At 43.4% G+C, this 26,068-nt stretch overlaps 1 protein-coding gene across 3 annotated transcripts in view; it reads left to right on the top strand.

The window, feature by feature from the left end:
- Nucleotides 1-26,068, top strand: part of Epc1 (enhancer of polycomb homolog 1) — a 95,541-nt gene that overhangs the window by 7,732 nt on the left and 61,741 nt on the right. The window contains exons 1-2 of one of the 3 annotated variants that reach the window (XM_057787253.1): nucleotides 18,921-19,336; nucleotides 20,446-20,612. The exons of 1 other annotated variant lie outside the window; for it this stretch is intronic. In XM_057787253.1, coding sequence (XP_057643236.1) covers nucleotides 19,184-19,336; nucleotides 20,446-20,478 — 186 coding nt within the window. In that variant the 5' untranslated portion in view covers nucleotides 18,921-19,183 and the 3' untranslated portion in view covers nucleotides 20,479-20,612. Of the gene's footprint in view, nucleotides 1-18,920; nucleotides 19,337-20,445; nucleotides 20,613-26,068 lie in introns of those variants that run through there. One more of the 3 variants, XM_057787251.1, reaches the window with a different exon arrangement.

Genomic DNA, 26,068 nt, shown 5'->3' on the forward strand with positions numbered 1-26,068 from the left:
AAATAGGGTGGGCAGGGCAGCCTCAGGAACCACGATGGCTGACAAAGACTTGCTGCATGTTGATTTCCCAATTGGAAAATGTTTGGCTGCGCAATTCTCTCGCTTCTGTTGCAGCAATGGGGGGGGGGGGGGATCCCAGTCTGGATTGCCGCTGAGATTTATAAATTCATTCTTGCTCCCTCAAACTTTGTTAAATTAAAAAGCATGACATTTTTTGAATTTCAAAAAAGCAACCCACAATTTACAAGTCACTTTGGAAATCAGGTAAAAGCAGCTTTACTGATTTTGTTCAGTAGGAAGTTGCAGTGGGAAGAGTCCTCTCTCTGCCATCTCCCTGGCTGTCCTCATCCTTGTATCCCACCAGCCATGAATAACCCCATTCATTGATAGGACTTGGTTTCCAAGTGTCTGAGAAAGGGAAGCTGTCATTGCCAGCGACCTATATTTAGCCCTGGAACTCAGGCTGACTCCACAGATCACTGGAAATTCTATCTCGTCCAAGGCAAAGGTCACAACCCCCAGTTGCAAAGCACTGTATTGTGTCAAGGATTAAAGAGGACTTTAATCACCTTACCTCTCCATTAGGAAGCTCCAAAACTTAAAGAGCTTTTAGCTCTGAAGACCTTCACTTTTTAATTTCTACCTGAGTGGGGAGAAGGAGCAGCTAACTCACGGTCCTTACTTTTCCTCAGAAGCCAGTAGAACCTTCAGTCTGTCCTTCCATTCTGCTGGAGTTCTTGCCAGGAAAATGATGTGACCTTCAAAGAGGTGTGAGTAGTGTGTCCCAGAATCTAGAAGAGTCTGAGGACAGTGAGATGGCTTAGCGGGTAAAGGTGCTTGCTGCTAAGTCTCATGACCTGAGGCCAATTCCTGGGACCCACATGGCAGAAGGAAGAGAACCTGTTCTCCAAAATTGTCTTCTGACCTCCTCATGCACAACAGTGTGCTTACTGATGTGTACATGTGTGCGCAGTCACGCACAAACACAAATTCATCATTAGTACCCATTTAGTAATAGACTCGACTCACTTAAAATGGCATAAAACTCACGGACTGTGACTCTCCAGTGCACTAGTCTGCTTGCTGTGTGCATCTATAGATGCCTAAATTTGAATTAATTTAAACTTCGAAGTTCCAGTTTTTCAACTGTACCACCTGCATTTCAAGTGGTTACTTAGTAGTCACTTCTGTACTGGGCAGCAGGACTATGAAACATCCCTGTGGTTCTAGAAGGCTCTCTTGGGTCGCCCTGGTCCAGAATGTGTCTGCATCCTCCACACTGTGGCAGATTCACACTGTTATCAATGCTGCTCATGTATGTGCGTGTGTTTATTCAGTGTGTGGTGCTGAGGACGGGAACCAGAGCCTCGTCCTTACTAATGTCGGGGCTGCCCTCTCAGCCTGATGTCTACATGTGGGTCACCCAGAAACGTGCAGATCGAATGCCTAGGCCTTACCTCAGGAGATCCTGAGTTTATTGATCTGTCCAGGAGCCAGGCATAGCGTTTCCACAGGTTTTCATGGTCTAGGCAGCGAGAGGCTGAGGACCTAGATCAGTAAGCTAATGACTGTTAAAGCTAGCCGCGAAGCCGGAACTCCGGAACAGCTGTGAGTGGACCAGAGCTGCCACTCTTATCTAGTAACTAGATATCCTTCGCACAGGAGGTGGAGATGGAAAGGAAGGAGAGGAAGACTGCACAATCCAGCCTGTTGTGTGAAGGGAAACAGTAAACAGAAGGCCCACACCACACAGACTTTAGCCAGGGGAGAGACACATAAACTTAGTAGGTGTGCCACCTAAAAGTGTAGTGAACCGACCTCCATCCAGTTCGTCATTACCAGTACAGCGCTTTTCAGTGAATCACCTAGGAGCTGGGCCTGGGGGCACTTGGAAGGTGGAGACAGACAAAGGCTTGGACATTCAAGGACTACCTCAGCTACGTCGTGAGTTCAAGGCTAGCCACAGAAGACCCTGTTTCAGTGCATTCTAAGTCACCCTGGCTTGCGGTGTGCTCAGCTCCTAAGGAAACATTTATACCCTCGAGTACAGTCCCTGGGAGTTGCAAGCTTGCTGGAATTTGATAAGCAGAGATTTTAGTTAGACGATAGCTACAAACTTGTCCAGGACTTCGGAGCTATGCTGAGTCTCCCTTGTGTTCACTGTGGTTTTTAATTTAGAAGATAATCCAGAAGCACATTTCAGTTAGATATTGACCGGCTTTTTACCTATTTTTAAAGAAGACTAAAATCTTCCTTAATTTTTATTTTATTTTAAATATTCTGAGACATGTTCTCATTATGTAGCCCAGGATAACCTCAAACCTGTGAACCTCCTGCCTCAGTCACAATGCCACCATGCTCAATTTGGACTAGAATTTTACGGTCTTCACACATTGACAAATATTTGGATTTTGCCTTTCTTAATCTTTTAGAATATACAAATAGTGTTTTATATCAAAGCCTCAGAGACTTTTTTACTTCTTATTTATTTGTTTATTTATTATTTTTTGTTTTCAAGACAGGGCTTCTCTGTGTAGCTTTGAAGCCTGTTCTGGAACTCACTCTGAAGACCAGGCTGGCCTCGAACTCACTGAGATCCAACTGCCTCTGCCTCCCAAGTGCTGGGATTAAAGGCGTGCGCCACCACTGCCCGGTGCCTCAGAGACTTTTAAACATGGCTTCACCTTCTGTCTTGTAGAATAGTCAGCTCTTGCAGATGCAACACATACCTAGTGGACTCTGAACATCGCATGGGGCTTTGTCTGACTGTATGGCCACATTTCCAGAGAGCCCAGCTAACAGGGTAGTACAGAAAAGCCAACTAGACCCCTTCCCTTCTAGCTGAGAATGCTATCCAAATGAGTCACCCCGAGTGTGCTCACCTGTGTTCTGGACTGCACCCTTTACACCTGGATTATGTCAGGCCAGTCAGATATCACCCCGACCCTCGGTTTCCTGTGACAGGTGGTGTTGCTACCTCATGTTAGCAATGTGAGAGCAGGGAGTTAAAGCATTTGGAGCACCTAAGCCTACTGCTGGCCCGCAGTAAGCTCTCAATACATTCTGTGAACTCGCTTTCTGATTGCAGATGTCAAAACTCTTCTCCATGCTTTTCCCTTAATCACACAACAAATCATCGAAGATAATTAACTTGTAAAGTCAAAGAATTACTGGCTCAGTTTTAGAGGGTCTGGTCGCATCACTGTGTGGGGTCCATGTAGTAAGGGTAGGGATCCTCCCCCATGATCTAAAGTCCTCCCACTTGGCCCAATCTCCCATCTCCCCAGAGCACCACTGTGGGACCAAACCTTTAATGACTGTAGGAAACTTGAGATCCCAGCTCTAGGAGATAAGATGGGCACTAGAAGATCAGCCCACGTCTGAGCACTTAGCTTAGTGAGAGCACTTGCCATCCCCACCCTCACCCCCACCGCCTTTTTTTTTTTTTTTTTTGGATTTTCAAGACAGGGTTTCTCCATAGCTTTTGGTTCCTGTCCTGGAACCAGCTCTTGTAGACCAGGCTGGCCTCGAACTCACAGAGATCCGCCTGCCTCTGCCTCCCGAGTGCGGGGATTAAAGGCGTGCGCCACCACCGCCCGGCTTCCCACCGCCTCTTTTAAACACGAGTTTTCAGTATTAGAACGGCTCCTGGGATGGAGCGCCGTCTTCTCCAGGTGCTTTATTACAAGTCACTGAGGGACTGGGAAGATGGTCCGTGGGTAAGGCACATGTGCTGTAGGCATGAGGATGGCTCAGATCCTACCACCCAGATGAAAAGGCTGTAGGTGCCTCTGGCCTCAGTGTTGGGTGCTGGAGACAGGTTGAGCCAGCCAGCCTAGCCCAAAAGGCGAGTTCTTGTTTAGCCAGAGACCCTGTCTGGACATTCAACGTATTTCTGTGGCCTCTGCATTTGCACTCTCAGATGCTCACATGCACAGACTTATATGCAAGCACCCCATCCCACCCACACCCACTCACTATCAGCAAATGAACAGACTTTTCAAGAATTTCTGTATTAACTCTTTTCACCTATTAAGCAAATCTTTATTGAACTTCTACCACGTTAAAAAAAAAAAAAAAAAAAAACCAACCTGAGGTTTAAAGAGAAAACAGAAAGGGCAGGATTTGGGCATGGGGTAAGCTCTAGAGAAGGCAGCTTTGACTGGAGCCCTGTGGGCTTTGTAGACTTTGTACCTGCAGAAATTGACAAAAGGACATGCCATGTAAAGAAAGCAACATGAACATAGGTAAGACAGAGACACAACGCCTCTGGAAAGAACTAGAAAACAGTGGAGTGGTACTTGGGCAATGGAGAGAACTCAGTGCCCCCAGAACAGTCCAAATGTGAACCCACAAAATGGTAGAGACAGAGAGGAAAAATTGCCTGTGTGCATCACCATTTGCTCACCGCTGGCCGTGGGTTGGGAAGCTTCCAAGTCCCCGTCTCTGGCCAGTTTTGATGGAGGAGTAAAGAGGTGGGAAGACTAAGTAAACACAGGCACGGGCAGCAGCGGCAGCGTGAGGGCGCCAAAAAGTTGATAGAATTTGTAGGTTGTTTCCCTACCATTTCTTGTCAACTGTGAGTTTATATTTCTTTTTTTAAAAAAATAGGTCTTTTTTTAAGATTTATTTATTTTTTATAATCCACAGTGTTCTGCCGGCATGTATGCCTACATGCCAAAATGTAGGGCCCGGGTCTACCCCTGCTCCTGGGGTTCATCTTGAGGACAGTTTCTGCTCAGCCAGCTAAAACATCCTGTTTGTTCCTGTGCTCCCTCTGCCCCGCCTGGTGATAGCTTTAGGGCATTGTTTACTCCATCTTGGGTGTGGCAATTTCCATCTGGGGGGGGGGGGAGTTCCTTGTGCAGCAGTTAGGTATATAAGGGTTTCCCCAAAGTTAAATAGATGGCATTCAGCTGATCTCAAATGACCCAGGTCTCTTGTGCGTTCTTTCAATATCCAGGCCCTTGCCCAACTCGCGTACAGTGCAGTGGCGCGCGAACTGTACCGAGAGGGTAACACAGAATCGGGTGTTACACCCAAAGAGGGCTCCGAGCCAACGTGTGGTTGCTAGGAATTGAACTCAGAATATCTGGAAGAGCCAGTGTTCTTAACCTCTGAGCCTCTCCAGCCCCGAGTTTATATTTCTAATACAACAGCCTTTTTCCCCAAATGAATAAAAATTCACAGGTAGTAAAATATTAGCTTAACTGTGCTAGGCTAATGGCAGAGCAACATAGATGTTTACCTTAGAGAACAGAAAGCGTCCTGTGCCTAGGAACCAAAAGCTTCACACACGTGTGTTTCAGCTGCAACACACATTTATATGATTCTAAGATTTTGTCTTTTAAAATGAGTTTTATTTTCTTTTTATGTATACATGTATTTGGTGGGAAGGGTGCACATGTGAATGCAATTTTCCTTATTGGCCAGAAGAGGGCGACGAGTCCCGTAAAAGTGGGGTTAACCTGTGCTTGTAAACTATCAGATGTGGGTGCTGGGAACTGCAATCAAGTCTTCTGGAAGGGCAGAGCGCTCTCTTAACAGCTGAGCCACCTCTCCAGCCCCAGATCTTTCATTTTTCCAATATTCAGCTCCACTATTAAAAAAAACTGAATGGGCACAGTAACTCTGAAAATTAAACTGCAGGTTTTATTACTAATGAATTGAACCAGATGTGGCGGTCACGTAACTCCAATCACAGTAGAGGTGCGACCAACAGAGACTCAAGTGAACTTGAATTGCATGAGAATCTGCCTTAAACCCAAACGAATAATTCACTTTTAAATTTGTATGTACATATTATTTTACATAATAAATACATAGAATTCTAAATTTTCAAACATGTAACTGTGCAAGTTTTTAGAGTTATTCTTGACTGTTTTATACAGCATCTCACTTTGTAGCCCAGACTGGCCTCAAACTCAATTTCTTCAGCCCTCAGCTTCCTAGAGTGTACTGATGATAATCATGTGCCACTGTAGTTGCCATTTGTTGGACTTTGAATGAAACTTCTCATAATATCTACATTTAAAATTGTCTGTAATAAATTTATTCAGATACTTCCACTGAGATTCACCCGTGCTAATTTTTTAAATGTTTGACTAATTAGTGATGTTAGCTATAAAAGAATGAAAGTTTCCTCATATACCTTTAAAAATTATCTTATAAACCTATTTATTCGTGTGTGCACGTACGCGCAGGAGCACCCGCACGTGCGTATTTACATGCAGTGCTGTGCATGTGGGGGAGTTCTCTCCCTGCACCACGTCAAGCCCAGGAGTCACCTCAGGTGTTCTGCCAGGCTTGCCCAGCCAGTGCCCTCATCCCTCTCCATTCCCCCACGATTCTTGGCACCCTGCACCCTGCACCCTGCCTAGGTTTGGAGGCTGTCATCTCTGCGGGCTTGCTTTGCATTCTGCGCCATGTTTCTGTGTTACACCTTTCTCTGTGTATTGGAATGCTTCATATTTAACTCTTTTAAAGACCAAATCAATTAGTGCCCTACTACTCTGTGATTATTGAATATTGATTTCTAAATTTATTAAAGAGAACCAGAAACAATAAATATACTTTTTTGCCCAAGCTAGATATAAGTAAATAACTTTTGCTCATGTTTTATTTTGATAAATAATTTTGTAATCTGGAAGCATAAAGATAACAAACTATACCTTTCAAAATAGGTTATAAAATAGTGTAGCCTGTTTATGTGAACAGGAAATTAATTTACCAAGCTCAAAAACATCTTTTCCTTTGTTCTCCCCCCTGGTTGTCATACAAATATGTTGGCATGGGGTAGGGCTTGGTAAACAAAAAAAAAAAAAAAAGACCAGAACATCTTATTATATAAGACATAATCAAGCTTTTTTGTGAAGGTTTAAATTGATTCTTTATATATGTAACACTTGGTGAAGTGTTTATATCGCTGTTGTTGGTTTCTAACCTATACTACTGTGTTCATTGTTTTCTCAACCTATTACAAGGAAATTCTCCATCCTTTTTTGGGAAGAATATCGCACTAGTTGCAGATTTTTTCCCTCCCTAGACAAGTTTTTTGAATCATTTCCGTGTCAGCTTTTATTATGAGGTCTTTGTCATTTTCTTCATATTAACCCCATATCCTTATTCTCTACTGTTAAAGATGTGTTTGTGAGCTGCTTGGATCCCTAAATCACATTTGCACACACAGTGCAAAGCTACATCCAGCTGTACTATAGGAACCTTTTGTGGGGCAGGATGAGTACTTAGCATGCAAGAGGCCCTGATTTTCATCCCTAGTGATGAAGGGGAAAAAAAAGAAAGAAAGAAAAAGAAAACGAAAAGAAAATCAAAAGAAAAACCCTTTCGTCTGTTGTCAAGTATTAGGGGCTCCTAAGGCACCCTCTCCCTTGACTCAGACACTGAAATTCCTGCTCCTGGAGGATTAAAACTCTAAACTACTCTTTGCCCACCATGTAGATATACATACTAATAGCAAATACTGAAGGCATAGTTTCATTACAAATCACATATTATCTCAAAAGCTTTTTAAATGTTTTACTCATTATTATTGTGTATGTGTGTGTGTGTGTGGTGGGGGTTGTGTCCTGACCTTTGGGGAGCTGGTTCCCACCTTTGCCTTTATGTGGGTTCCCAGGGTGGAGCTCATGTCGTCTTGTTCCCATGGCCACGCCCTCCACCCACAGGGCTGCCTCACTGGCACCTGAACGTCTTTGATTAGCTTTTCTTCTGTTTTAGTGAACTAGAGTTGGGGATTTTATTAAAAGAATAACACAAGGCTTAGAAGGAAGAGGTACTCGAAGACAGGAAGGTGTGTTTGAGAATGTGGGCATGGCTTCTCAAAGAATTCTCTGTGCTTAGCTTCCTCTGTATTTCATTTTTTTAAATTTATTTATTATGTATACAATATTCTGTCTGTGTGTATGTCTGCAGACTGGAAGAGGGCACCAAACCTCATTACAGATGGTTGTGAGCCACCATGTGGTTGTTGGGAATTGAACTCGGGACCCTTGGAAGAGCAGGCAATGCTCTTAACCACTGAGCCATCTCTCCAGCCCCTGTATTTAATTTTTTATATGTCATTTTTTTCTGTGAACTGCAGGAGACTAGCATCACCCCCAAGAATTCAGCCTTTTCGGGGAGACCGAGGAGACTGAGGAAAGAATGAGGGTATGGGTAGCTCGGTGGTCACGCAGGAGGGTGGCATGAACAAGGCTGTAGGTTTGGTGCCCAGCAACACGGGGAGAGGGAGGAAATCACACAGCTGACTGGCAGCTTTAAAAGAAGATGCTCATGGATAACCACGAGACAAGAAAGGTAGGACTTTAAAGACTAAGTTTTAGCTTATTCTTGCGTCAGTTCTAAAAGAACGTTATGTGGCTGGAAATGCCCTCTACTTCTTAAGATAAGTCATTGAAACACAGCAGGAGGAGGTCATATAATGAAATCATGCTCTTTTAACATGTTTTTCTCTGTTTTTATTTGTGTATTTTGCCTGCTCATATATCTCTGCACTACATGCATGCAGTGCCTGAAAAGGTCAGAAGAGGGAATCAGGTCACTTGAGTGATGTTTGGGGTGGTTTTGAACCATCATGTGGATGCTGAGAGTCGAGCTTGACTCAGTGGTCACTAGGCCTGTGTCGAGGCATGACATTATGGCAGTGAGTGTGTGATGGAACTAAGCTGCTTACCTCATGGCTGTCAGGCAGCACAGGGAGAGGGAGGAAGAGCATTCTCTTACGATAGAGCCCTCCCTCACAAACCTGTTAATGTATGAACCATTGGTCCTCTGAAAGACCTGCCCATGTTCATAACCACTGAGCCATCTCTCCAGCCCCATGCTCTTCTTTTATACTTACATAAAATTATTCTTTTATTCCTACTGAGAATTAAGAATTTGAAGCAAGACAATTTTGCAGCGTCTGTTCCCAGTTCATTAACTTCAGAACATGGCCCTTCCCATAGATTATAAGCTTTCAGTGATCTGGAAAAGCATTGGAATAACTCAAGAAAACAAAGACAAGAGAGTTGTGTTATGACAAAGGACCCCTAGAAAGGCACAGTGCGAGCGTGGTGTTTCCCCAGATCTGGTGCATTAGTATTGCCTCAAATAAGAGGTTGCATCCAGGAACTAACTCTTGCTGGAGTACAGAATGCCTAACAGGCACAATGCCATGGGTTCCATCCTTAGTGAGGGAGACCGAGGGACAGAAACTGATGGGGAGGGAGAGAAGCATGAAGGGTGCAAGAGAGAGAAGAGAGAGGCTTAAAATTCGCAATTTGTGTTTAAGGTCTAGAATTTACAGTTTTCTTCAAGAGAAAGGACTGAATAGCTGAAAAGGTTAGTATAAATCCAGCCCGGCATTTATGTAATAATGAGCTTGATTTAGACATTCTCTAAAATTGTTTTAAAGATTTCATATGAAAGGGAAATGGGTGAGGGAACCTCTGTGCAGGCACTGAGCGGGGCATGGATTTACGCTCTGCTGTGTTATTCTGAGGGCTGTGGGCCCTTACTTCCCAGTTACCATGTTCACATTGAGTTGACTCATCTGCTCTTCCTTACATTGGTATGGACTTTGGAATCTGGAGAGATGGTTCCCACTGTAGTAACTAGGAGAAGAGCAGCAACAAGGAATGAAAGTAAAGCTGAGACAGTAAATGGGTACAATACAGGTGTCCTTTAAAAATAGGTGCTGTGATAGGTGGTGGTGGCACATAGGAGGGTCTCTGTGAATTCGAGTCCAGCCTGGTCTCTAAAGAGCAAGTTCAGGACTAGCTCCATAGCTGCTGGGAAACCCTGTCTCAATCCTCCGGCCCCAGAAAAAAAAGGAGTCTGTGAAGGTGGGCACTGGGGCACACACCTGTAATCTCAGCCTTGGGACAGCTGAAGCAGGAAGATCACTAGTTTGAAGCCAACCTGGGCTGTATGATAAAGTTCTAGGCTAACCTGGTCTACACAGTGAGGAGACCTTGTCTCAACAAAACAAATAAATAAATAAAGCTTGCTCGGGTCACTCTTTTGCATGAAGTATGTCATCAAATCCTTGGAGCAGCCTTACTGATAGGTTTATGATTCTTAGCTTTTGGAATGAGAAAGAGCAGCTCCAAGGGCTTAGACTAGAGTGAAGCAATTTCCCATCCGAGTTCCCTTTGAGAAGTGCTGAGGCTTAAATACAGTTGAACTCTTTTAGATACAGGGTGTGGAGTGTAGTGATCTGCTCCAGTTTCTGTAGGAATTCTGTCTTGTTCTTTGTTTAAATGTCTTAGCGCTCAGCAGTTACAAACACCTGCTGCTCTTGCAGAGGACCCCGTTCAGTTCCCACTTCCCTTGTGGGGTGGCTCACAGCCACCCCTAACTCAAACTTCAGGCCGTCTATGCATTCTTTATGCTTCCATGGACACCTGTGCACATAACACACATAACTAAACATAAAAATAAAATATTTTAAAAAATATCTTAATCAATGGTAATAAATATAATACTTTATGATTGTATACGTCTTCAAGGTTTTTAGAAGTTTGTTTATCAGGCATCTTAGATAATTAGATGCATAATGTGGTTAGAAATTTTATTTCCTTGAGTTCTCTTGACTAGAATTTGCTAGTGTGCTATAGGTACATTCAGAGACATTTGAGATATGTTATATTCTGCATTTCTTTCTGCAGGCTGCCTCTGAGCCTATACATCATGAACCCACAGCTTTTTAAAGGGCAAGGTGTAGTCCGTACTAATTTTCATGTGTTCTTTTATTTCTTTAGAGCCAAGGGTGGAACCAGGGTCTTTAGCATGCTATAGCATGCTAGTCAAGTATTGTCATGGAGCTACTCATCCAGTCCCTGCTGGCATTATATATATGTAGTAGGAGCTGCGGGCTGTGTTCCTGCCGCCCCAGCTCCTGGTTGCCTGGCTAGCTTATGCCCCGAAATAACAACACACAAACTGTATTCTTTTAAACACTGCTTGGCCCATTATATCTAGCCTCTTCTTGGCTAATTCTCACGTATTAATTTAGCCCATTTCTAACAGTCTGTGTAGCACCTCAAGGTGCGCTTACCGGGAAGATTCTAGCCTACGTCCATCCTGGGTCGGAGCTTCATCACATCTGCCCCAGAGAGGAGAGCTATCGAGTCTTTTATCTCAGAGTATCTGGACTGGTATATTATAAAAACATACTTTTGGAAAATGCCAAATTAATATCTGGAAAGACACGTTAGTATTTAAGACCAAGGGTTTTTTGCCCAGCTATTCAAGATGAAGAGCTGTTATCAACCGTAGTTTTTATAGATACAGAGTCATCTTTATTCAAAGAATCACACATTCAGTCTTTTCTGTCTTAAACCATGAAAAATTTTAAGTCATTTTTATAAGTGTTCTGTTAATATTATATGTGTCTGTCTGTCTGTTGAGACAGGGTTTATCTTTACAGTCCTGGCTGTCCTGAAACTCACTACGTAGCCCAGACTGGCCTTGAACTCTCAGAGATCCTCCTACCTCTACCTCCTGCCTACTGGGATTAAAGGCGTGTGCCACCACCGCCTGGTCTTATCTGTGTTTTTTATAGTAAACAAGAGTCAGTGTACGTGAAGGGTCTCTTAAGAGGCTAATGCTTAAGAAAACGGTGGTACATATGGTATATACAAGACTGAACAGAGTTAGCCAGAGTGGGATACTGTGGCAAGAGGTAGCAGTTTGAGGCCAGCTTGGGCTACACAGTGAGATCCTATCTGAAAAACAATCAAATACTTTTAAAAGAATATTTAGTAATAATGGGACATCCTCAAATTGTATGAAGGTACAAAGGCCATGAAGCAGATAGTAGTAGTGTTATCAAGAATACGTAGTGTTGTTCTGACAATGTAAAACAAGTAAAGAAAAAATAAAACCAAAAACTAACAAAGCAAGCCCAAAAAGATTGGCAGAAATGAAAATACCAAAATGCTAACCTTGTGAATAAATCGATTAAACAAATATATTACCACATCTCAAAGTGTCAACACAGCCCTACTTGTCTAGGCTTTGGGCCTGTGTCCCATATTTGGGAAACTCAGTTGTCAGGAAGTCAGATCTGGTTGTGCATCTGCAATTCCCGGAGGCAGATGGGTGTTTGGTGCAGTAGCTCCTGCATTTTTGGACCCAGAAGGAAGATGTACAATGCATGCATGTATGGAATGCACCCTTTTAATGCAAGAAATGTCATGAGGGTAAATGCCATGAGAACCGCGGGCTAGGGCCTCAACCTGAACCGATATTTCCTTTCCAGTTCTTTGGTAGGTGAATGAATCAGTTATTTTTCTTGTTGCTATGACAGAATGGCAGACAGAAGCACTTAGGGGAAGAACAGTTGAGAGGGAAAGATCAGTCTTGTGGCAAAGACATGGCTGAATTTATGGTAGCAGGAGCTGGTTATGTGGCGCTATCCAGAAGCAGAGAGCCACTCTAGTGTAGAATCCTCAAACAGTCCCGAATTATGCCTGCCAGCTAGACCCCCAAAATTCTGCGATTTCCCAAAACAGTGTCACTAGCTGAGCCCAAGTGTTCAAATGCTTAAGCCTGTGAGGGACATTTTAAATTCAGAAGATAACAAACTACAAAAGTCTAAATGGGGGGGCGGGGGGGCCAGGAGATGGCTCAGTGGGTGAGAGTGCCTGCTTCCCAGCCTGACAACCTAGTTCAGTGCCCAGAGTCCATAGGTGGAGAGAGTCCTGACAAGTTCTCCTCCCTCCAACACTAGAGAAATACATAAAAACTGAAGAAAATCATGATAGAACGGCACTTGGAAATGAGTTGAAATTTGCCCTCTGCTCTCTGGTGACAGTCTCCTTCCTTTGTTCTCCTGATGAGCTCAGCTTGTCCCTGGGCTCTTCTTCCCCTGCTCTCTGGACTCTTGGTGTTCCCTGGGGCTCCATCCTCTGCACTTGTTCCTCTTGCTGTGTGACTCACTTCTGACACCTGCAACCTTCCCTCTCCCTTCTCTCCTGTGGAAAGGACAAGGAACTGGATGCAGAGGGTATATGCAGGCGACATTACTCAGAGTGTCAGTCAAAACAAACACAGTGGAAAATAGCACTCTATTTTGCTGAAGTTAACTTATTTGTTGACAAGAAAAACAGTCTTGTACCCAGGGTTGAAAAGACACTGGAAAACATTCCATCCTGTTGCAGAAGCAGCAGCAGTTCCGTGCTCCTCTCGTCTCCCACCCGTCCAGACCCCTGTCTGATCACTCGCTTAGGGCATGACTTTACTGGCGGCTTTTTTGTTCCTTCAGATTTCACTCTGTCACCCCTCCTGTGCCAACTGTGCCTGACTGGCTCACAGGTGTGTTCCTCAGGAAACGGAGCCCGAAGCTTGTTCTCTGAAGCTCAGTCTTCCCCCTGCTCTGACTCATGGTCCTTCCTGGACCCCAAGCCTCTTGTGAGCACCCTTGTGGGCTGAGTGAGCCAACAGTAATTAACACAACTCGTGTGAGATACACTCTGCCAGATGTTTTGAACACAGTTTAATTCTTACATTTTTAAATATTTTTCTAGATGGAATTTTATTCTTCTGGGCCACCTAGTTGTTCAGATCCGTGACCTAGAAAGAATTCTGGTTTCTCAGCTGAACACTAAGTTGCTGCCATTCACGCTCAAGTTTCAATGGTTTCCACCCTTCTCCAGCTATTCTAGGTAAACACCCCATTAGAATGCAACCCAAGGGTCTCAGTTGCCTGCCTGTAGGAACTGAAGACAGTCAAACTCACTCACCCTTAGAGGGGTAGAAGTTCTGATTTTACAAAATCTGCAGTGGTGTTAAGTGGGTTTTCTATGACTTTAGACTGTAGTTTACGTAATAAGATGGACTGGATGAGATTTTTTTTTTAATGTCCATCTTGGTGAGATCACTTCATAAAGTTTTTAAATTGTAGGCATAAATCACAATGTAGATAACTCTGCATGCAGATATGATACTTTAGTAAATATATTGTAATATAAACTGTAGTATTTCCTTTCTAGCATTTTCTAGGTTAAAAAAAACCAACGTATCATAAAGGGTACTCAGACTAAATTTTGCTAAGTGTTAGTTGGAAGAATTATTTACTGTCATTTTTTTGTGGCTTATTGTGAAAATTAAAAAACAACAAGTTAAGGGAAATTATTGCCTTAAATAAAAACATGTTCATTCAATACTGCCTCTTTTGCACATTGCTCATTCTCGTTTAGTCCATCCATATTTAAAGATATTATTTTCCTATTTCCCCAATTACATGCAAAAGTAGCATCTCCCTTTGAGAGGTTATACATACTGTATTTTCTCATTTTTCTAGCACAGACTGCTTTGCCCTAACTCTAAATCAAATAGTTGGTAAATAAATATTAAGTGCTTACAGGAACAGCTAACTAACCTGCTATTGTGATATTTAATCTTGTTGTCCTATCAAAGAATTTAACTCTTTGTATTACTCTCCATTGCTGCTTTCACGTCTTCCTTCTTATAATTGAGAAGATTGTCCTAAAGTTAGTCCATCTGTACCATTCTTTGCTTTCCACCTTCCTAAAGAACAATGCCCGGCATGTTCTTTGCACCCTACTATCCTAAGGAACAATGCCCGGCATGTTCTTTGCACCCTACTATCCTAAGGAACAATGCCCGGCATGTTCTTTGCACCCTACTATCCTAAGGAACAATGCCCGGCATGTTCTTTGCACCCTACTATCCTAAGGAACAATGCCCGGCATGTTCTTTGCACCCTACTATCCTAAGGAACAATGCCCGGCATGTTCTTTGCACCCTACTATCCCTCCTTCCCCTTCCTGTTCTCCCTCCCCACTTAAATCTTATTTCTGAGACTGCCCCTCTAAAACCAAGATAGTAGAGATTCTGTTCTAGCCTCTGTAGTGTCTCTCACCAGCTTCGTGACAGTAGGCAGCTCCCCTGCCATCTCTAACCCAGCAGACACATCAAGTAGGGATAGATTGGAAGGAGTGGAGTATTACTGCCAAGAGTGTAGTACGTGTGCAGCAAGCAGTGGGCATTATTCTTGTTGATCAAAGTGGAGTTGACTTCAGAAAATGAAAGGTTCATGTAGGCTTAAGGATCTTTGAGTTTATCTAATTCCTTGTTTGGTTTTCAGATTAGAAAAGTAGAGTTTAGATGAATTAAGTTGTCAGTTTATGGAGGAGGTGATATTGAGTTGGATTTTGAAGGATAATAAAATTTTTCTTAGTAGCACTTGAAGGCAGAGACAGAAGGATGGAGAGTAGTTCACACCAACCTGAGTATGTAGGGAAAACATCTTTAAAAAAACAAAAAACAACAACACCAAAAAAAAAAAAAACAGGCAAAGAAACAAAACAAAAGAGAAACAAGGGCTGAGGATGATATATGAAGCTGAGTACAGAACACTGGGCGTGCGAGGTCATTACTTCCATTCTCAGTGCCATCGAGTGCAATAACTTGTATCTACAGACTGTGCTCTGTGGCCGGGGACCATTCTAAATGTTTTCGTGGATTGTTTTGTTCAATCTTCAAGACACTGTTGTAAGATAGAATTTCTGAAGGTAGTCTCGCGCTGGTCAAGAAGGTCTAAAAGCATGAGTAAAAACCTGGAGATAGGAGAGCTGTGCTGATTGCTGGAGTTGATGAGACTCAACAGGGAAGAGCTTGACTTGGGTAATAATGGGGAGTAATGTGAGCAGCATTACAGGAGGTCTTGACTTGCATCCTAAAACCAACTTAAGCTTTCCTTATGGACAAAATATGGAGCAATTACAAACACATGACTTGGGTAAAGAGGACATGAAGTAGAAGTTGGGTTTCAGGCAACTTGACCTGTGGTGTGTACTGTGAAGCCCTGCTAAAGGCACAGTTTGCACTATGTTCATAATATCAGGATGACAATATTATAAGTAATTATTATTTCCATTGATTAAAACTTGCATCTCATGGTGGGATGTGGGGGGCGATGGATAGACCTCTAACACTTGTATCTTAGCACTGATGAGGCAGAGGGAGGAGGATTGTGAGTTCCAGGCCAGCCTAAACTTCATATCAAGACCCTATCTGAGAACAAACAGCAAGAGCACCTGTAATCCCACTCCAAAGAAATAAGTATCTCTTTACTTTCTACTTTGATACTATCCTTCAAATGTGCTACTTCTACTTGTTACTTTTGTAACAAGATTGTTGCAGGTGCCTCCTGCTATCCCCTAGCTGAGTAACTCTTCCATTTTCCTGAGTACCTGGCAATCACTCCTCCCGCCTTCCTGTTCATACAGCTCAGCTCCTCCACTAATACCTTTCTTTCTTCTACTGTGTCATTCCCCTTGGCATCTTTCAGAATCAAGTCCCATACTGCCATCTATGATGTTTGCTCATCTTGTCTGCTGCCACACCTACAGAGAAATAGAGAGTTGCTGGCTTGCTTGTTTTTTTTTTTTTTTTTTTTTTGGACATGGTCCCCTACATAGTCCACGCTGATTGCAACACAGGAGGATAGCTCCTGCTTGGGCCTTCTGAGTGCTGGAATCCCAGGGGTACACACCTGCCCTGACTGCTTTCTTCTGCTGTGCTGTCATGTTTGTGTCCCCACAGAGATAGCCCATTATCACCTCTTTAGTATCTATTTGTGATATGGATTCTAGCTCTTTTGACGACAAATCTCTTTTCAAAGATGTTTCCATTTGAGGAAAATGAAGTGTATTCAGCATATAGCACTGAGAATTTCATATCGCTTTTGTTGGGATACTTAGAAAAAGATGGAGGTTTAAGTGAAAAATGGAATAAAATGTTAAAGATAGTGCGGGGCCCATGGTTTTTCCTAAGGAATCTTTGAGTAGGAGAGCTAAGAAAGATTAGATCTGAGGCTTCCTCACTGTCCTGCTTCTCAGGACAAGGATGTATGGAATGAATGTGGCAGAGGAGTGGAACTCCAGGGTGCTGGGACACCGAGAAGGGCCTGGACTTGGATTGCAGGATACAAGGAGATGGATGGAGGACTGGTTCGAAAACAAGTGCTCCTTAGCAGGCATGTTGCATGTAAAGGGCACACTGATTTGCATGTAGATCTAAGTTGGTTGTGGATGATTTGAGAGTTTCTAGAAAACAAAGAGATTATCTCAGCCATGCCCATTACTTATGGTGTAGGAGGTGGACAGCATATAGCCACAAGCTGCTTGGCAGTTTGTTTTGTGTTGCTGGGATTGGAACCCAGGCCCTCGTGCATGCTACCAAGGGTGAAGATTAAATAATTTATTTCCTTGGCTCAGTCAGTAGACACTGTTTTGTCTTCTAAAATCTTATGTTTCCCAACTATAAATTCTCTGACTAGGATTTTTAGTAACCTAATATTATAGGCCTGGGGACTGCTACCATAATGTTTAGCCAATGTTTCCCTAACTATTGAACCTAGCTAAATACAGAAGTTGTGTTTCACGGTGAATCCGGCAGTTCTTTGGGTTCCCGGAATGTGGTATGGTCTCCATGGCTCTGAGATCTGTCTATCCCTCCCTCTCTTCTCCCCTTCCATAACACATGCTTAACTACGTGATCTCACTGGGATATCATCTCCCAAACCTTTTGTGAATACTTAGAGCCTCACCCTAGGTTGCAGACTACTTCTTCCAGTTCCAATAATAGGCACTGGTTTTCATCCTAACTCCTCGGGAGAGGCAGTTAGCCAACCTAGATGCTGGAGGAAAGGCAGGTGAACGTCCCACTGCCTCCCAGAAATGATCTGTCAGTATTGGAGTTTTAGGGTAATCTTGGAGAACTGCAGTCTGTATTCTGCTTGTCTGCTTGCCCCTGGTCTAGTGTAGCAAAGCATGTTCTTTTAGGACAAAGGTCGTAATTAATGTTACATAGAAACAAACCTAAGAGAGAGTGCCTGTGCACGCTAAACTAATTAACAGTTCATATCAAACCCTGTATTTAAGTATGGTGATTATTTTTACTATGTAGCCCTCAGGGACTTACAACACGTTTTTAAATTGTGATGAACATTTGGAATTTTGCCGCCAAACTTTTAAAATTCACCCTAACAGCTTTCCCGGTTTATAAAATATCTCACTAAAAAGAGGTATCTGGATGCTTATTTTCATGTATAATACAAACCAAATATTAGAAGTCTTATCAACACCTTTTTTTCAATAAATTAACTTTTACTCTCCCGTTCCTGGTGTAGCCACCGAACTGCCACAGGTCTTTGATTCGATTTTACCAAGTTTCCCAGAGAACAGATGGTAAGAGTGTGAACCTACGGCTACATTGAAGTAACGTTTTTCTAATACAGCAGAAATGCACAAGCGAGCTAGCAATATTGGATTGGCTCTGGGATTTGCAAACTGTTTCACCAAAGATTGTTACAATTTGCGGTAATTATTCTGTTTGCTTCAACTAAACTAAAGGGGGTGAATAAAATGTAGGATTGGAAAAAACTACTTTGCAACTGAATATATCAGTAGGATGTATTTATAAAGACCCCTGGGTGGGAGATTGACCAAAGATTTGATGCAGAACCTGATCAGAATTATAACTCAAAGTTCGTTTGACTTAAGAGTAAGCTTGTGGTTTCGCGTGCATTTTTATTTCCAAGTTCCTGGACCTCCCGCACTGCGCTGCGCTCGCCCCGCGCGGCCAGCTCCGCGGTGACAGGTGCCCGCGCCCGGGACGCAGGCCCGAGCATCCCGGCCGCTCTTGGCGGCGGCCTTTCCAGGGCCCGCGGGGCGCCGAGAGCCCGGCGCACCTTCGCCCGTCCGAGGAGCGCGCAGGGCAGCGCGAGGCGGCCGGGCGGAGCCGGCGAGGCAGGCGAGGCAGACGAGGCCGGCGGCCGGCGGGCCGGGGGTTGGCGGGACGCGCGCTCCGTGCCGCGCCGGCGCCCGCTCGAGCCCGCGCTCCCCCCGCGCGTGCCCGCGCCGCTGCGCGATGCAGTGTGGGGAATGGCTGGGGTTGGCTGAAGAGCGCACAGTGGAGTTTTAATGTCCGCCATGTTGGCCATGGCGTATTGAAGAGAGCGAGCGAGCGAGGCGCGGAGCGGCACAGCCTCCCACCCTCCCGGCTGGTGTCAGGGCCCGGACGGCGGGCTTGCGCTCCGCCCCCAAGTCCCCGGCAGCGGCAGGCGAGTGGAGACCGAAACCCCGGTTCTCCATGATCCCGCTGGCCGGGGCCGTTTCCCCAGAGCGGAGAGGTATCTGCTGCGCCTGAGATGAGTAAACTGTCGTTTCGGGCGCGGGCGCTGGACGCCTCGAAGCCGCTGCCGGTCTTCCGCTGTGAGGATCTGCCCGACCTGCACGAATACGCCTCGATAAACCGGGCCGTGCCGCAGATGCCCACCGGAATGGAGAAGGAAGAGGAGTCGGTACGTGTTAACTCCCCTGTCCGACCCGCCGCCAGGCCCGCGCCCTCCGCTGCCCGCGGCGGCGGCGGAGCAGCAGACCCACACAAAATGGCCGCCATCTTCTCTCCGCCGCCGACTCTCGGTCGCCGGCCGGGCCGGTCCCCCGCCTCCCCGGTGCTCGGTCCCGGGCCGCTGCGGCCCGGCGGGGCCCCCTCGAAGGCCTTCCGCCGACCCCGGCCGCCGGTACCCGGGTCCCGCGGAGTTCGGGGGCCCGAAAGGCACAAAGGGGTCACGTGACGAAGCCGCCGGCAGCCATTTTGTGGTCTCAGTTCTTGGGTTGGGCCTTGTGCATCCGGAGAGGGAAGCGGGCTGGGCGGCGGTGGGGGTGCAGCGCGCCGGGAGTGGGCCGCGCCTGCAGGCCCTCGTCGGGCCGCTGGGTGGCGCTCCGGAGCCGGCGCTGGGTGGCGCGGCTGCGGGCGCAGGCTCCGGGCGCGCCGGCACGTGGAGCCTGCGAGGGGTCTGTCATGTTGACCGAGTCTCTCCCCTTCCTGCAAGTACCTGCGGAGGGTGCGCCTTGTTTGCCCGGACGCCTTTACTTTTAGAGAGGCTACAACTCTTGCTTCCCGACGCAGGGCTGGTTATCCTGGTGGCTTGAAATCAAAACAACGCCCCCACTTACTTTGAGACAGTGTTGCAGATTTGTTTACAATACGGAGGGGAAAAGAAAACAGTACTGTCCTCCCCCACCACCATCACCTACTTTGAGACAGTGTTGCAGATTTGTTTACAATGCGTAGCTCTCTTTTAAAGCCTGCAACTTTTTAGTTGTTTGTAAGTTAAATTTAGGTTGGAGAAGACCTGGTTCAATAACTGTTAAAACTCTGAAATTTTGGAAGAGCTAAAGTTGAATGAATTTTTCACAGACACCCTAACGGGTGGGCTGCAGTAGTTTCATTATTTATACAGCTAATAATAGATGATTTACTATAGCCGTGGCCTTTACTTTGCTGTAGAAATTGGGTCCGGACCCCGAGACAAGAGAATCTTCCTCTCATTTCCCCCAGATCTTTTTTTTAACATTATAACGTGATGCCCTCTGATTCTAAGGAATTGCATACGTTGGTTTCCAGGTCCAGCCACTTATACAGGGTGCAGTGTGTTGACAGTTCAAGGAAGTCGAGGAATCCCATGGACTTGTATGTTCCAATTTTGTTGTGGAAATTGTACTGTAATACTTCTGTTGGCACTGTAAGAATTTTCTATTCTCTGTAATGTTTTTCAAAATAAAACTCTTTAAACTGCTTGGGTTGTTTAACCTTTTAAAGTAAAATAGTTTTGGTAGTCAATTGTGACTTTGGGGAGGAGGGTCCCAGCGAGTGCTAAGTGTATGCAGTAGATGAGATGTGTGTGTGGGGGGTAGTGTTCTGACTTCTCAGGAGCTTACTGTCTGTGAGAGCAGTGCTCTGATTTTGACCTGTATCAACTTAGAGTAGATTGGCGCCATTTGTTTATTTTTAAAATAAGCTATTTGTCTTTTTTCTTTCAAAAAAATTAAAGTACTTGTGACTGCAGAATCTTGTCTTTTGGTTTTATTTTTGTTTCTCTATGTAAGTTTTACAGATACTATCGGGGTGCTGGTGTTACCCTGCTTGAGGAGTTAATTTGTAGCTCTTGTGCATCTGAGGTGGAAATCATTAATTAGGCAAGCGCAATACCCACAACAGTACACTTTAGAAGCTGAGTTAGGTCTTGCTTCTCTGAGTCTTTTGGGCAGTCCCGAGAGCTACAACCTAAAAAGAGCTGAGTTCAACCGAAGGGTCTGTCCGTGCATGTTAGCATTTACAGGTAATTTGTTCCCTGAGACAGTATTGGTGTTATGCAGTGACTGTCACTGGGCTTTAACAGGTGAAGGTACAACTTTTGTTAGATATGGGGATTTCTTTTTCCATCATCTGTTTAGAATTTTTCAAGTCACAGCCAACCAAAACTGTGTATGAGTAAGCCTAGGTCTCTTGCTAGAGAAAGATGAAATCCTTGGTAAACAGACTACTCCACAGTGTTGTGTTCAGCCGTTGGTGACAGGCTCTGTAAGTCACGGTGTTGGGAATAGTATGTTGTGCAGTACTGAAAAGTACCAAACATGATGTAATTTGGAGTTAATCTTTTGTACTTGCAAAAAGAAGAGTTAAGTTAAAGCAAAGTTCAGCCATGGGGCATGTGCCTCCTACCAGCTCCTATAGCCTAGAACCTGAATTGACTGTGGAGTTTAGAAAAGGGTGTGTCATCTTAATTTCGTGTCAGTCTTGAGACTATTAGAAATAGGATTTAGTTATCAAATCCAACTTCATGGACTACTAGGATTCTAATTAGACAAAACAGGTTTAGATGAGAGTGGTTTCTCACTGCTGAATAAGAAAGCATTTCATGATTAAAAAAATACATCCACAGAATTGTAGTATGGCATGTATCTATCTAAGGATATAATTGTTGCCTTTATAATATTTTTGGAATTAAAGAAATCTAGGTCTTGATCTGACTGTGTAGCCCAGGCTTGCCTTAAATACACTATCCTCCATCCTCAGCCTCCTGGATGCTGGGATGAAGTAAGTGGTAGTCACCATGTCAGGTTAGAAATCTAGCGCTGAGAGGATAACTTCTTAGTGTACTCTTACTCTGCCAGTTTTAGCAATAAAAATTGAATAAAGCTGTAAACCTGGTAGCACAAATCTGTAATCAGGCTGAGGCCAGCCCAGGGAATTTATCAAGACCCTGTCCCCAAATGGATACAAAAGCAAAGGACTAGGGCCCTCCCTGCTTTAGTGATAGAATGTTACCTTGTGTTAAGGCCCTAGGTCCATCTCCAGTACCTTTAAAAAAAAAAAAAAAGATGAATGTATTGGCCTAATTAGGTATGCTTAATTTTTTAAGGAACAAAATAATGTAAATGATGACACCCCCTCCTTTCCGGGAGGCGGCAAAACATCATTACTCCATATAAAACCTTTTTTAATGTAGAACTAAAAATAACGATTGTAGTGCTTGAAACATTTGACTAAATTGTAAATGTTAGGGATTAAATGTTTCAATTGGTTCAGTGTAATAAGTAGCAACTTGCTAAGTCAAAAATTAATAGTTAAATTGGGCAGTGGCGGCACACACACCTTTATTTCCAGCACTCAGTAGGCAGAGGCAGGCAGATCTCTGAGTTTGAGACCAGCCTGGTCTACAAGATCTAGTTCCAGAACAGACTCTAAAGCTACAGTGAAGCCCCGTGGGGGAGGGGTAACAGTTAATGGAAATTTTGTATTTAGTCACCTTAAATTTTAAAGTCCAGGGAAACAATAGTAACTTCATGAGGAGCAGTGAAGCAGTGGGGACTACAAAAAGACAAAAGTTTATCAAACAAATGAGAGGTGGATGACGTGTTACCATTTAGCATCTCTTGAATATGTAATTTCATTATAATACTTGAACTCCAATTTTACTTATAATTGAAGGGTACCTTTCCAAAGAGATTAGCACTATTAGATGGGTTTGTTACAGGTGACTTACATGATTAAAATGGGGACTTTACAGTTTTCTTATATGGAAACATATTTGCAGGTCTTAATTAACTGGTTGTTTTTAAAATGGTGTTTGACAAATTGGAGTTACTTTTACTTTTCCTGAGGGCATAGGGAACAGGCCATTATTTATGAGGAGTGGAGACTTAGCCTGTGTCCTGGGTTGACTGGGATAGTTGAAGAAATTGGAATGCAAGTGATACCACGTTGATATAAGCCACACTGTTAAGACTGGTAGAAATCTATCATAATCCAACTCTAAATTTATAGGATTCTAACGAGACACAACAGTCTGATAGTCCTGCCTTGTCTCACCTTCGTTCTGGCCTGATATATAGTAGTGTTACCACACCCATGTAAAGAATTCATAGACAGTTTTGGTTTTTTTCTTCTAAAACTTGTTTAACATAGGGGAAATTTGTAAGTATGCACATATTCCTAATATAAAAAGTTCTGCATTTAATTTTTTTAACAAAGATCTGGATTTTCAGTTTCATAAAAATAAGTGATAAGCTTGAGCTCTGAAGAAAAGGGGTTTTTGCCCTTAATATGCTAAGCCAAGTTTAATTTTATCTCTTGGGTCGAAAGCTGTAAAACTTCAGCCCGTTTTTCCATCCTGTTAGTGGTCTTGCAGATGAAGTGAAGATCTGTTGTAGCAGAAGCAGAATTTAGAAACTACGGACAGTGTGGAGTAGGAAGGAATTGGGGAGAGCTGGGCATTTTGCATTAGATAGCAAAAGATAATTTGAGAAAATAAAGTTCAGTTTCCACTTGCAGTTTGTCCAGGGTACTTTTCGAGATGATCTCTGGTCATCTGAGACAGCCTGTCGGGTGGCTGAGTCTTACCATGAAACTCCTGACACTTGAATCTACCTCCTGGGTACGGGGTCATAAGATCATGGAGTCACACCTGCATTGACTGAGTAAACATTTCTAGGCTGGGTTAGAGATTACACAGCTTCTTGGTAAGCACTCAACATTTTGTGAAGTCTTTCTTTGAAGAAGGCTCATACTTTCTTCAAATGGAGACGTCTTCATTTTATCTCAATATGGCAGTTGTTTTTATAGTAAATCTAATAAAGGGATAATAATTGAAAAATAGGACTCGGCAACCCAGAAAGAAACTGAAGAAAAAGCTACCAAAGGGACCCATGAAAAATTGCCATGCCTGGTTGCCTTAAGTGTTGTTAACTTTTTCTTCTAGAGCTTTTAATATATTTATTTGGAAACCGAGTTCTGTAAAGGAATGCACTCAGCAGTGATATATCATCTTTTCCAGAGACAAGCTGTTCAGCCCAGCACAGAGGCATGAGTTTAACATCCATTTTGTTTTGCAGTTTGATATTTGGAGTTAGTTTATTCTCAATTTTATTTTCTTAAGGAATTATGATAAAAATGGATGGCTTATATATATAAAGGAATCTTTGTGGGTTATTTTTAATCAGCAATAAAATTTTTTACCAAATTATATTTTTTCATTACTAGAATTTAATCAAAAGCACTGTTTAAATATAGAACAAGCAAGGAATAAAAGTTTGTAAGTCTCAGAAAGAATTGAATACTATACCAGTGTTCTATTAAAAACAGAATGGGCTTTGTATTTTGTGTTTCATGGCACAGTATTTAAGAATAGTAATGGTAGTGAAACAGCTATGGAAAGCACATAAATACACAAATTAACAATATTTGGTGGGGTCTTTAAGCACTTATTAAGTGTTCTGCTTACACATATGAAAACCCTGACTCTCTACTTCTTAGAATTAGATAATACACAAGGAAATGAAACTTTATATTACAGTTAGGTAGTTGTTTCTGGGCACACAAGTGACATGAAAGTATAATATAACTTAGAGGTAGAGAGTATGTGTAGCTTCTGAAGGAAGCTTTGGGAACATTGAAACGGTACTTCTAAAAGCCAGACCTGATGGCTCATGTAGTTCTACAGAGAGAGGGCGGGTGTGCTGAAGAGTAAGATCCTGTCACAAAAGGGAAAAGTGACAATGACTTTCTGGTGAGAGTAAGTCAGATTATAAGGAAATCACTGATTTAACTACCTTCACAGAATTACTTTCAATGCATTATTCAGTGCTGTTATATTCAGCATGTTCATAGATTGAAGTCTTTGCTAACTTTCTTAAAACTTACGGTGGTCAGTGACTGGACTGGTGAAGTATTTTTAATTTAGTGGAAGTCAGCTTTGCACCTTTAACTACAGTGAGTAAAGTCCATCCAACAGTCATTGTTTCTGTTGTAAGTAGGTAACATACTTGCTAGCCTTGAAGTTTGTGGCGTTCTGTCTGGGTTGTGGGCTTAATGAGTGCAGGCATGCATTCTTGATCAATATGACGTTAGCTTTAAAAAGCTTCCTTCAGCTTTGGTGTGCATTGTGACATGACATAGCTGACTGAATTGTGCAACAGGTCTCTGAAACAAGTCGTTTGGAGTATGTACCTCTGGGTATTAGCAGGTACACACATAACAACTTAAAATGTCCTGTGGGTGATATTTTTCTCAGTTCCAGTATTCTTATGTATTGGAATGAATCAGTTTAATAATTTAGAGCCCCAAATAGTTATATACACTAAGAAAATGCACCTAGACCGTGAGTCCTTTCCCAGGTCACTTAACCTTCCTGGGTGGAGCAGTCCGTGGTGTTTCAGCAATCTTCTGACCCACCTCACGGGTAACAGTGAGGAGTAAGGAAGGCCAACACACAAATGCTCTATTGCCAGGTACTCGTCAGTTTTAGAATGACCTTTTCATTGATGCTCGAAACTAATTTAACTTTTATGTAGCCTGAAATCTTTATCTGGTATAAAATGTGTTCTCTTTAAAGAATTCCACAATACACTTATAAAAACTGTCTTTAAGTTTAATTAGGGAGTTAGTTAGAACTAAGTCTAGTCCAGCCTCTGCTGTCGCTTGGGTACACAAAAGGCCATGTTTTCTGAGCTGTGGAACACAGGGTCCTGAGCTATAATAGTTTCCTGCTAAAGTGGCATTGTGCTTTAAATCTTGGATGAATTAATGGCACCATTTGCTTGTCATTTACAAAGAAGGTAGTCAGGGTTCTTGAGTAATTGCTTCTGGTTTAGTCTCGGTAGACTCAAGTTTAAAGCCAGGTTCTGAAGGTTCTACAGGAAATGAATGGATGAAATGGTCGCAGGGTAATTTGGTTGTTGTAAGATTT

This window comes from Chionomys nivalis, chromosome 13 (genome assembly GCF_950005125.1).
Source record: "Chionomys nivalis chromosome 13, mChiNiv1.1, whole genome shotgun sequence".
Taxonomy (NCBI): domain Eukaryota; kingdom Metazoa; phylum Chordata; class Mammalia; order Rodentia; family Cricetidae; genus Chionomys; species Chionomys nivalis.